This window comes from Diadema antillarum, unplaced genomic scaffold, assembly GCF_040938485.1.
Source record: "Diadema antillarum isolate AM-2024a unplaced genomic scaffold, OU_Dant_1.0 seq00002068_RagTag, whole genome shotgun sequence".
Lineage (NCBI taxonomy): Eukaryota > Metazoa > Echinodermata > Echinoidea > Diadematoida > Diadematidae > Diadema > Diadema antillarum.
In genome coordinates, this window is record NW_027272715.1 from 122491 (window position 1) to 134888 (window position 12398).

Below are 12398 nucleotides of genomic sequence, written 5' to 3' on the forward strand. Positions count from 1 at the left end.
CAAGAAAGTTGAAAAAATATATATATGATTATATACAGTGTATTTGAAATTAGTTGATTGGTGACGATATAAAATCAGCGTATGTTTCACAGCTGCCATTGGCTAAATTCTCATTGATATAACTTGTGGATTCTGCAGTGAGCCATGAAATCACTTACACATCATTTCTGTGACAAACTTTAAAAACTGCATTTGTTATAGTGGGAATGCACTGTACCTGACACTTCCACGAGTATTTCAGGAATTGAAGGAATAACAAGTGACATCTGATCAAGCAAATTGATAATGAGATCCACATCCCTATGTCACCCAGACATCTTTCTGGTATCTGTGTTCCTCCTCAAGGTGCTGGATGTATTTCATGGCCTCCCTCTCCGTCATTTGTCCCTGAGTCTGGATGAGAGTTGCGAGAGCACGGTGGACATCCGGAGCCATGTGTCTGGCATCCCCACACACGTATACATGGGCCCCACCCTGCGGAGGATTCAAAGTCATAGAAAAAAATAATGCACATGATATGATTTCTTTAAATGAATACAGTTGGCAAACAGCTTTGGGAAAAAAAAAAGGAAGTGGACAAGTTTAACAGTAAGACTACACGGTATTAACCCATCGAGGACAGGGCAAATTTTGCTACAATACCCATTTCCCATAGACCCTTGCACGAGTATACTCAGGACTAGTCTTCAACAGGTTAATGAAATGCATATGTATTCTAACATAAGCCACATGTGCAGAATGAGCACATTACAATAGTATTATGTGGATAGAAATCAAAAGGCAGTCATACCTACTGTATTGATTTTTTTAGCACACATTCACACAAAATAATTAATGCAATCTACACAACTAGTATTTTAGTCATACGACCATAAATATACAATTGTATCTATGACACTATGACTTATTTGACCAACAAATAATTGACTTTCATACAGAGATAATCTTGCTGTCACTTGTCAAATGGCATGGAAGGTTGATTTATTTCATCCTTTTATGTACCATGTAATTTCAACTCAAAACAGCAGAACTTACATAAAGTGGGTTTGAAAGTTGTGTCAATTATTTTCTCTCTTTAGGACTGTCATATTGAATTTTAAAATCAAGTTATCATTGATTCCATGTGAGACAGCAAGTTGACATTTCTGAAATGGAACATATGCACTCAATCACTTGTTCTTTTCAAATATATTTATTCCTAAAAAAATGTGTTCCTGTGATTTCTCCCCTTTCTTTTTTCTTTTTCCTCATGGCAGGAATATACAGGCAGGCAAACTACCGCACATCAAAACTGAAAACTTAAAAATTGTATTATGATTTTGTGTGGTGGTCCTTCATGATGTCCTCCACTCCAACGATTCCTTACTGTTGTAAATGTGACTTATGAGTAACGATTTTGGGGAAACATACGAAGTTTTTATCTCATTTTTATTTAAAGGAAGGAAACAGAAATATCTTCTCTTGGTTTATAATCAACAAAACCAAATGAATGACTCCTATGCAGACCTCTAACGTCTCCCATATCATGTGACCGTCTTGACTGATGAGATGCTGGACATACTCCTTCTGTTCCTGGTCTCGTGAGAAGGCCGTCCGAAGCACCAGCTGACCCCTGTCAACTAGCGTTTCTGGAAGGTGCAAGCAAGAAAGGCAGTTAAAAGGCATATTACATAGCTGCTTTCACAGAAACTGGAAATCTTGTGGGAACCTAAGTAACCTTAGTATTAAAGATTAGGGTCTCTCAAGCATGCTGTGCAGAAGTATCAGTGAAAATACAATGTAATTATATTCTATTTTCTAGTGAAAACAGCACCTGTCTGAAAAAAAAAGTATGGTCAACAGAAACTGCAAATATCTTCATTTTGATTTTGTTTTATGCCACCAAATTTTGACAGTACGTAGGTAGACCCCCCCCCCAAAAAAAAAAAAGGATAAATAAGAAATAAAGTAAATGAATGAATGAATAAATAAATAAATGAATATACAAATAAATAAATAAATAAATAAATAAATAAATAAATAAATAAATAAGAAGTAAATAGATAAATAAATAAATAAATAAATAAATAAATAAATAAATACAATCATTCTCCCAGGTACAATGTAAGATGAACTTCAAAAATTTGAGTTGTCAACCCTTATGACATATTTTGGTCCATCACAGAGAATCCCAAAATCTGCAACTTTTACTGGGTTTGAGCTGGGCAGTCACATATACAACTTCATGTAAGGGGAAGCGATACTTTTGCAAGTCTTGAATGTTACAGATATCAGTTGACTCTATACTCTCCAGTCTTGCAAAATATTTACAAAAATCCTGTGAAATATACCCCATATAGCGTACTTACGAAATGCTCCTACCAAACAGTATTGAATTCATTGACAAAAAAAAAGGCCAAAGTGAATATCAATTAGTTAAACATGCCTATGCTTTCAATTTGAAATTATATTTAAAGAAATAAACACTTGGGACTTACACCCTGGCAGGAAAGGGTAGCTCTAAACAAATAAAATAAATAAAATAAGACCAACAAAAGTCTTGAACACTTACCTAGCTCATTTCTGTATAAAAAGTCCTGTTCTTTATGTCTGCATCCAAAGCATAGGAGATTTTTCCCACTTGCATTTGTGGCAACTGTTTGATAAATGAGAAGAAATTTACAATAGTTGAATATAAGTACTACACAGAAATGTTGGTGGTAATGATCAGGAAAATTTCATGCTTCAATTCACTGAAGTATGTGCCATCATCAGTGCAAGCTTCCAGCTGTAATGAAATAGATGAAGAAACCAATGAAGTATCAGAGAGCATGAATAGCGAACAAATACAGAATAAGATCCTGGAAAAGAATACATTTCATACATCATAAACAGTCGCAAAAGGAGATATGTAGAAAATAGCAAATTCATGAAATGTTGCTTGAGCTATAATGATGAAGGAATAAAAACTTCTGACAAAAAAAAAATAAAAACTGAAAATTTGTCCTGGATTGATTTGAGAGATGCATCCTATGATCATTATCTAAGACTAGGTGCATGGTACACAAAAACAATTCACATAGTGACCTCAGTAAATGTTTTTACAATAGTGTCAAACTTTGGTCAAATATTCCATATATGTATGTGTGAGAAGACTACCAAATTCCACACAAAAAGCTTGTGTGCATCTACCCATGTAGCTTGATCTATTGTTGGGTGAAATAAACATCTTCACAGAGCTTAGAGCAAAAGAATGTTTCCCTAATAATTATACCTCTCTCCTGGATGAAGGCCCTGAAGGGTGCAATGCCAGTTCCTGGTCCTACCATGATGATGTCCCTGGATGGGTCCTTGGGTAGTCTGAAGTCTGGGTTGGGACTGATGAAGACGGGGCAGACGTCCCCAACCCGCAGTCTGTCCTGGAGGAATGTGGTTGCCACGCCAACCCGCGCTCGTCCTCTCCTGGAGTATCGCACCACAGCCGCTGTGACGCAAACATTGTTGGGATCCTTGGAGGAGGAGATGGACAAGAGATGGAATCGTCAAGTGGGACAAAGAAGCTTTGCTTCCAGTCTCTACACCCAAGTATACCAAGTATACCAAGTATCAAGTGACATTCTGGATATATTCATATTACCTGAACAATCCTTGTCCATCACAAAGACTGTCAACAGTGGACAAATAAAAAATGTGTGACTGTTATTGCAACCATAGTAGACATATGATGACATAGATGGTATCCCGGGGTACCAAATGAAAATCAGCCATTTTGTTGAATTATTTATTTTTTTAAAAAGGTTGTACCCAGGGTTGCCAAAGAGTGGAAATTATTTTGGTACTGGAGCTAGCGAAGCTAGCCACTACACTGCAGTGCACTGAAGCACACACTATTGCTAGCACAGCGTGCCATGCATGCATCGTATAACATGCAGTGGCATGGAAGTGACTATGTACACGCACACACAGTGCATGCATTTCTCTGCGGCTGTCCTTGAGTGGATGTGAGGTGGCGCTACACAACGCGGTAACCCGGCGTACTACGGTATCCCGAGGTAACGCGTGATGCAATTTATGATCATTACCACATCATGGGCAACAAACAAGCTTTGTACTGAGATAGCAAAGTAGGAGCGCATTAAAAGAAACCTTGCTGTGATCGTGAATCCAGATTTTCGACTATAAGAAAAGAAAATGCATTTCCTCATTGGCAAGCCATGTATAGAATATGATGGGCTGGAATACATAAGGGCAATTTGCTATCTAAATAAGCCTATATTTGCAAATGTATGTAAAAGCCCTCCTTTTCTGAAGTAAATGTGATGAATTCATTCACACATTCTTAGGGCAAAGACTACCATTTCATACATGGTTGATTAGTTGCTCAAAATTTCTTCCCTGAGGATACTGAGTGAATAAATAATGAAATGGATGCTTGTGGCAAATTTTTCCATATCCCTCTGAAGTAGTTTGGACACTCACCACAACAGGCGAGGAGGAGATTGAGTAGTATCGTGGCTGAAGGGGGCGTAAGTTACGTAACAAATCCCCTGTTGCCATTTTAACAGGGAAATCCCCCAGGACATCTGCGAGCTCCACTCCTTCCAAATAATCCATGAGCTTCTTGTTGCTCCTGGATGTCTGAAAATATATGAAAAGAAAGCTGCCTTAATGATGTCATGGCTATTTTAACATGTTACACTCATGCATTATGTGTTGCATTATGCTCACACCAGGTAGGATATGCCTTTGGACTAAATGTTCATGATCTTTGAAAATACAGTGGAAACTCGATATAACGAGATGGTCGGGACCGAGTCATTTTCCTCGTTATAGCCGATATCTCGTTATATCAGTAGGCATAAAAGAAGGCATAACATAAAGACATTAATTTGCACATGTGGGACTACCCATCATATTTCAATCAATACTGATAACTTGATATTGTGTGTGAGGCAATTACTCACCTTTATGGGTAAGAAGATGTTTTTCGCCAAGGAAATCCAAACAAGAATGTGTTTCTTATTAATTGTAGATGTTTGAATTTGTAATTTTATATAGCTTGCGATTGTATCAAGATCGTCTGTGGATTGGTATGTGGTTATCGTATATGGGTGTGTGTTGTGTGGAAAGCTTGAATATGGTCTGCACAATGCTGTGTGTGTGTATGTGACACATTCTGTATGTACATTATGACTGCGTGTGCGTGAAGATGGGGAATTCCCTACGTAGAAGGCCAATCACAGCATCAGATTGCCTCACACCTGCTAAACGTCATGATGATGTCATGTATACATATGGCCGTCCCACCACATTTTCTGCATGTATCAGTGTGCGCGCACACACACACTTACACGTACAACATGCAGTGCTAGCTGGAGTGCACTGAAGAAAATGATTATGTGTGTACAAGACAGTTTTTGGCGCATCAAGCTTTACAATCTCGGAAGATGATAGCACAGGCGAAGTAAAGCTTTACCGAAGGCATTTTGCTTTACCTCGCTATAGCAGGTTTGATTGACTATGTTTTTCTTTGTTTGGAAGTCACAAAATTTATCTCGTTATAGCAGTTATTTCGTTATAGCCGATCTCGCTATAAGAGTAGCATTTTACATAGACTTGTGTGGAAGGAAATTTGGGACCGGGAAAATTTCCTCGTTATAACCGATATCTCGTTATAGCAGTGTTCGTTATACCGAGTTTCCCCTGTAGCAAAATTCCTATGATATTTTTTAAGTGCACACATCAAACATTTGATAAAGCACAAGATCAGCTGAAAATGTTCGATAACAAATAAAAAATTTGCATATATTGTGAAGGTATGATTCTCTCTGTCACTTTAGCATGTCAATTAATGTAAATGAAACTGTTTTGCAATGTTAAAAAAATATAGAGTTGACACTTAAATTCAATATTACTACAATGAAGCATAAATGGCTAACCTGCAATACTGATTAATATGACAAACATCTGTTCATGCAGATATTTCATGCTAACAGAGTTAACAGCACCCTTTGTTATGGTGATCTTTGCTCTAAAGCAAAGTCTCCGTTTTTGAAATCACCCGATCATTGAAATATCTCCTTATAAATCCAAACTACTCACACCATCATTTAGAAGAACTTCTAGACGTGCTTTCACTTCACCAACAGCAAACTTCAAAAGAGTTTCCAGCAAAGACACTCTGATGTTCTTCAGATCATAGTATTTTAGCAGACACTGCCAGAGTGAAATTTCATCTTCTGACAAAATAATGAGACAGACATACAGACAGAGATAAAAAATACATTATCAAAGCTATTACAAAATAACATGGGAGAGCTTATATCAAGGAATTGTAATTCTGACATGGATAAATATGAACTCTTAGCAAGTGGTTACACAAGGTAGTTACAGAACAAAACTGATGCTTGAATGGCATTTATCAGCAATGCAATTACAAATTAAACTACCTGGAAAGGAGCTCACACATATAATTTCAGTCCAAAATCACTGTTTCCATATATGAGTGTGACATACACAGGTCAGGAGAATTCAGTGTGCTTCAAATCAGCAGTCAGAATTTTGAAATGGAAAGTTTATGGCTGAAAGAAAATTGATTTTCTTGAGGTTGTCTAGTTTTCTGTGATGGACACTATTTCATGATCTACTTTAGATTTATATGAAGTCAATAGAGGAAAACAAAAGACTGACCAGGGTGCGGCCGGTAAGCCGAGGCTGGAAGAGCACAGATACTGTCACCATCTAGTCCACTTGCACTGAAGACCAGGTCAACATCCTCTGGCCGGTTGGTGGGATAGATGCCTACTGCGTCTCCTGAAGTGTAGCAGAGACTGCTGCCCTCTATGTTGAACTCGCAGTGAATGGTCTCCTTATCCCCCATCTCACTGCATTCAGTAAGTTGTTCTTTAACCTACATGCACAAGTTCAACAAACACACAAACAACAACAGCAGCAAGGTCAGAGAGTCTTCAACCTTTTGGTGTGTGTTTTTTTTAAAGAAACATTTTACCAGGAATTTATTATTCTATTTGTATATCATAAAATATTCTTATCATAATTTATATATCTTATATCATATACAATATGTCCATCACCACTTACTACTTTCCTATTCAAATATCCTTGCTAAAACACGATGTGATGTCTCTTTTCATAGGAAATCAGTTGTGTAATATTTACATCAATCCTAGGTTAATTAGCTTAGGTTAGGTAATTTAGGTTTTGATCTTTATAGCATTATGATAATTTTCACAGAATTGAGAGTAACACTGCTCAAAATTGATTTTTTTTTTCCCCTTTTTATTCCATGTGTTGGTTAGCCACTCATCTGTGTTATAAACTTTTTGTGATGCATTTTTTTTTACAAGAAATGGAAAGTGAAAAAAAAAATACAACCAATTTTGCACTCATGGTAAATTCTACATATATTCTAGTACCAATCATTAGTTACAAATTATTTCGACAAATATGCATATTCAATCCATCACATTTTAAACACTGCACGCATTCTACATCTGACATAATACCTTCAAAGTTGCCATAAATGGCTTAAGCCTGCTGAATTCATCTTCTGCTGTAGAATGAGTTATCAAGGGTGACAGGTAATCTAGCCTTTCTTCAAGACTGAAGTCGTCTGATGTGATGGCACTTAAGACTGCATTCATCCAGCAATTGATGACCGTCCAATCCTCAGCATCTACCTCCATTTTGCTCACAAGAGGGCGTGCTCCTCGTTTCAGAAACCTAAATACATTGGTTTGAGGCAAACATTTGAATAAAAATATTTACAAATCACATTGCAATTATCTAAAATGCTGAAGTGATATCTGCATTTTATTCACATTGCCTCATCAGTGGTTTACACATTTTTGAAGTGTTAGGGTTTCACATTTGTAAAAAGGTGCAAATGATTATCTATCTTTTCTATTTTTCCTACCATTATCAAACTACATGGGATTCATACAATAAACATCCAATGTACCAGTATCAGAATTATTTGGTTTAACCAGCTCTGTCAGAATTGCCCTCCAGAAACAATTATTTGTGTTTCATTGCTGTTATAAAAAAAGACAAGCCTCGAGAATTCAGTTGTAAAATAATGTTAATGGGGTTTTTTTTAGAACAAAACTATGGAAAGAAATGCAACATTGATACAAAAAAAAAATGTTAAATGAGTTCAGTCAATATGCTTATCATTTAAAGCAGTTGTTAGGAGGAAATATTTTTTCTCAATGTATGCCATTTGTCACACACCTGTCACAGACAGTGCGCCCCGCCCTACAGAAATGTGGGTAATTGGAGTCCCCGAGAGCGAGAACCGAAAATCTCAGGTGAGCTAGACTGTCTGGACACGACAAGAAAGAGGAATACCAAGCCATAGCAGAGCTAGGTGGAACACCTAGGAAAATATAGAATAGAAATGTAGTATGAAAAAAAAAAGAGGTATAAAGGGGCAAGATATCAAGAAGCTGGCAGACATGTTATAGGCAGGGGAAGACAAGAAAGAGATGAAAGAGGGCTTTGAGCATTTAATTAGAGAAAAATCAGTTTAGGGGAGAAAGGAATTCTTCTCCATGACTGTTCCACAAGCGCTGTAATGAAAAGTGAAATAATAATAAGACTACAGAGAAGTGTGTGATGAACATTTATGTTTAATACAATCCTTACCCGACAAAGGAGTAACAAAGATCCAAAAACAAACATTGAAACTGGCACTTATATTGTGATAAGGAGCGCTGACCAAAAAGAAAACAACGGAATGATACCAGCAGCAGAACCTTGAAATTTGAGATATCAAGACAGTAATGTTCATGCTTTCAATATCCTCTCATATAATTATTTCCACAAAATTGATTTGTATTTCCCTGAATGTGTGGAAGATATATGAATGCTACTTGTACAGCGATCACTACTATCAGGCATAGATCGATGGCTATTTAGAATGCCTGTAAAAATGTGACATCAGGTGGCTTGCTCACATCAAAATAGTGATCATTTTCAACAAATTAATGTCAGTTGTTTGTGACGATTGACAAGTCATGGAAAAGAAAAGTTAGGGTTATATATAGAATGCATATTATGTTCTCTGCTTATATGCAGATGGACCAAAGTGTATAATAATAGGTATAGTGTAAATGCAGAATTTTTTGCAGTACATTAATTTTCCCGTATTTTGCACTACTCCTGGCTAGCGCAAATTCTAAATCCCGCAAAAATATCTTCACAATTTTCTCTGCACATATTGAATAGGTTATCATTTGCACAGCACAAATTCAAGAACCAGGAAATATGTTTTTGAACCGATCAGTGCAAAAAATTAATTGTGTGAAAATATCTACGTTTACAGTAACTATAAATAGAACCCGCGAATATGTTTTTTAGCCGCTCTGCATGAAAAATTAATCATGCAAAAATATAGATGTTCATAGTATAGATAGAGAGATAAATAGAGTGCCATAATTGAGACAAAAAGAAGCAAACAAAAATGGGGAGTCATTGGAAAGGGAAGAGGGGTGGATAGAAAGTAGATTGTAACCCTGCTCTGGGGGGCATTTCACGAAGCGTTCTGTCTGACAAATTTGCTCTCAGCCAATCAGATGCAATGATTTTGGTAGCTTATAACAGTTTGTCACAGAGAAAATATTTGACATGTTGCTTCATGAAATGCCCCCCCCCCCCCCCCCGATCCCCTACCATCTCCACTGGTAGAGATGACCACCAGTACCAGCTGCTCTTCATCCAGTCTGAGGTACTGGTGGTGGGCAGCGTTGAGGAGACGGGGCTGAAGGTCTGGGTACTGGCTGTCTCTGACCTGCTCCAGCCTGGTATAGATGAACAACAGGCAAATATAGATGGATGAACAAACAATTACAAAAGTATGTTAATCAGGGACACCAACCTTGTAAATAGCACCGAGGTATTTTGGGGTTGAAAAGGTGTACAACAAAGGTGGAAAACAGGATTTTTACCTTTCCTGAAATAGACATGTATGGTAATACAATTTGTGAAATAAAAACAGTATTTCCATGAACCCTGCAGTATTTTGAAAAAAAAAAACAGTACAAAATACTGACAAAAGTGACATTTGACATCTCTGAGAACAAAAAAAAAAATGTATGTTCACGCATGGTAACACCAAGAGAAATTTTTAGTATGAAACCAGTTATTTTTTAAGAGTCCCATGTCTTGTGCTACATATTCCATTAACATTGCCCTAGATGGTAGCTCTCTTCCTAGCCCATACCTCAGTTCATATCTCTTTTAAAGGTCTACTATATTACAGTAAACATTTTAGACATTAAAGTAAACAAGTAAACATCAATTGCCTTTTCTCTAAAGGGGGCAACCACTTGTGGAAATTCATGATCCTTCAATCTTTTTAGCTGGAAGCAAAAAACAAAAGCAAATAAACTTAATTAGCCTAACCAAAACAAAAAGGAAGTAAATTGAAAGCATACTTGGAAGGTGCATGGCTAATGGTAGACTCAATCATTCTCTTTCTATTACATGTACTCGCCTGTCAAACAGAGTTCTGGCGACCTCTTCACTAAATCCATACTCAGTGCCATAGAGAATGAGGAGCTGCCTGCCCGGATCGTTGTATAGGGGGGAGTATCTGTCAGTGGGTGAGGCTTCTACTTGATTGTCATTATTGCTACAAGGTGGCCCTGCAAAGAGGTTTGTCAGCACAATATATTACATATCTGATAAATGTCTATGTATGTGTGTGTTGTGTGTATCTCATATACATGTATATGATATACATTTTTTCTCTCTCTCTCATTCTCTCTATCTAGATTCATATGGTTACATAGTGTATAATATTATGTATCAGATATCAATAGGCCCGGAGTAGGATATGAGACAAGCATTGCTTAGGCTGCACCTACATAAATTGCCCCCAACTAGGAAAAAAAAAAACAACCAAACCCCCCCCCCCCCCCCCCCCCCCCCCCCCCCACACACACACACAGTATTTAAAATCTGCTTGAAATGTTGTAATGAAGTACATGTATTTGTAATCCTATCCATTTTTAAATACATGTAGGTCCTATGTCTTTTCAGCAGTGAAAGCTAGTAAAACATAATCTGTAAGACCATACGTAAAAATAGATGAAAATTCATATGAACAAGGAGGTTGTAAAAGTTTCTTTAAAGCACCTCCCTAGATGTACCACAGCAAGGATGCATACTAATAATTTTGAGCTGAGCAACTTCCTAGCATATAAAATCATGATGTCAAAGCACTTTAAAAAATATGTCCATACAAAAGACCTCAAATACTAGCTGGGTTCAAAGTACATGACATGCTGCTGCTTGTGAATGATGTGGTGATAGATAAGAAATTACACTGTGGACATGCACTGCCAATTCTATTGACTTGGTTCCACAGCATACATTCAACAGTTATTTGTCTGGATTAAATGAAACATTACTTCTCATTGAAATGAGCAATAGAAGACAATGAATTCATCAGGGCATTTCTAAGAATATTATTATAAATGTCTTCCTCTTTAATTGTAGAAGTTCTGGGAAACAAGGGTTGGTTCTTCATCAGTGTTGTAGCAAGCAGTCAAACCTTATCTTCATCAGTGTCATTCTTGTGGGCTGAACTGTCTAGAGGCCTATTTATTTTGTACTCATGAATAAACTATAATAAAAAATGCCAGGGTAGGTCCTACATCATCATAGTCATCATAACTTTAAAAGCATGATCAATTAATCGTCTTTGCAATCTAAAATGCGAGCTTCAGACTGAAATTACCACTCTTTCCATTCTAGTTTCCAACTCAAAACTGCATACCCAGTACAATGTTCCCGGTTTTTTAACCCTTGCGTTCATGACAGCACTTCAGCCCCCAACCCTAGCAGGGCCAGGGGATCCGTGAAGCAAGACGCAGTCTCCGCGGAACATATATCCCCGACGACCAGATCTCTCGGTCAACTACTAGCAGCGAGATGGGCGGGAGTTTGGCCGGCAACTCTGTTGGCCATCTGCCCCACTGAAACATTGAATATAGGCCTACTACTTGTTTCTCACCTGAACCGGTGTCATCAATAAAGCTGTTGAAGTTGTAGACAGAAGTGCCATGCTTCTTGCTTGGTTTCAGTATGTTGCTTGCGTAGATCCAAAGAAAGACGGACAAAATGACGACGACAGCTGCCACGAACATTGTGCGGCCCACCTGTGCAACACTTGGACCAAAGATTGTACGATCTTTGCTTGGACCTCAGGACGTCTGCTACCAACACCATACACAATTCAACAGGGCAGGTGGGCGCAGCCCCAGGGAGGCTCAAGGCGGGAAAAGCTGCACGGCACGCACTGCGTCTAAAACATTTGTACATGCACGCGTGTGGGACTTTGATCCATAGGAGAGAGGGAGGGTCGAAGAGATGGGCACGCGATCGTTTTGAGG

The 12398-nt window shown here is 37.8% G+C and overlaps 1 protein-coding gene across 1 annotated transcript; it reads right to left on the reverse strand.

The window, feature by feature from the left end:
• Positions 1-223: 223 nt before the first annotated feature.
• On the reverse strand, positions 224-12153 carry LOC139713799 (NADPH oxidoreductase A-like). Its single transcript, XM_071625502.1, has 12 exons — positions 12020-12153; positions 10486-10646; positions 9673-9790; positions 8233-8377; positions 7506-7722; positions 6670-6889; positions 6082-6215; positions 4459-4617; positions 3254-3488; positions 2552-2635; positions 1507-1628; positions 224-474 (listed from the first exon to the last, which is right to left on the reverse strand). The coding sequence occupies exons 1-12, from the start codon at positions 12150-12152 to the stop codon at positions 301-303; spliced, it is 1902 nt and encodes a 633-aa protein (XP_071481603.1). The 5' UTR covers position 12153; the 3' UTR covers positions 224-300.
• Between the last annotated feature and the right edge of the window lie 245 nt (positions 12154-12398).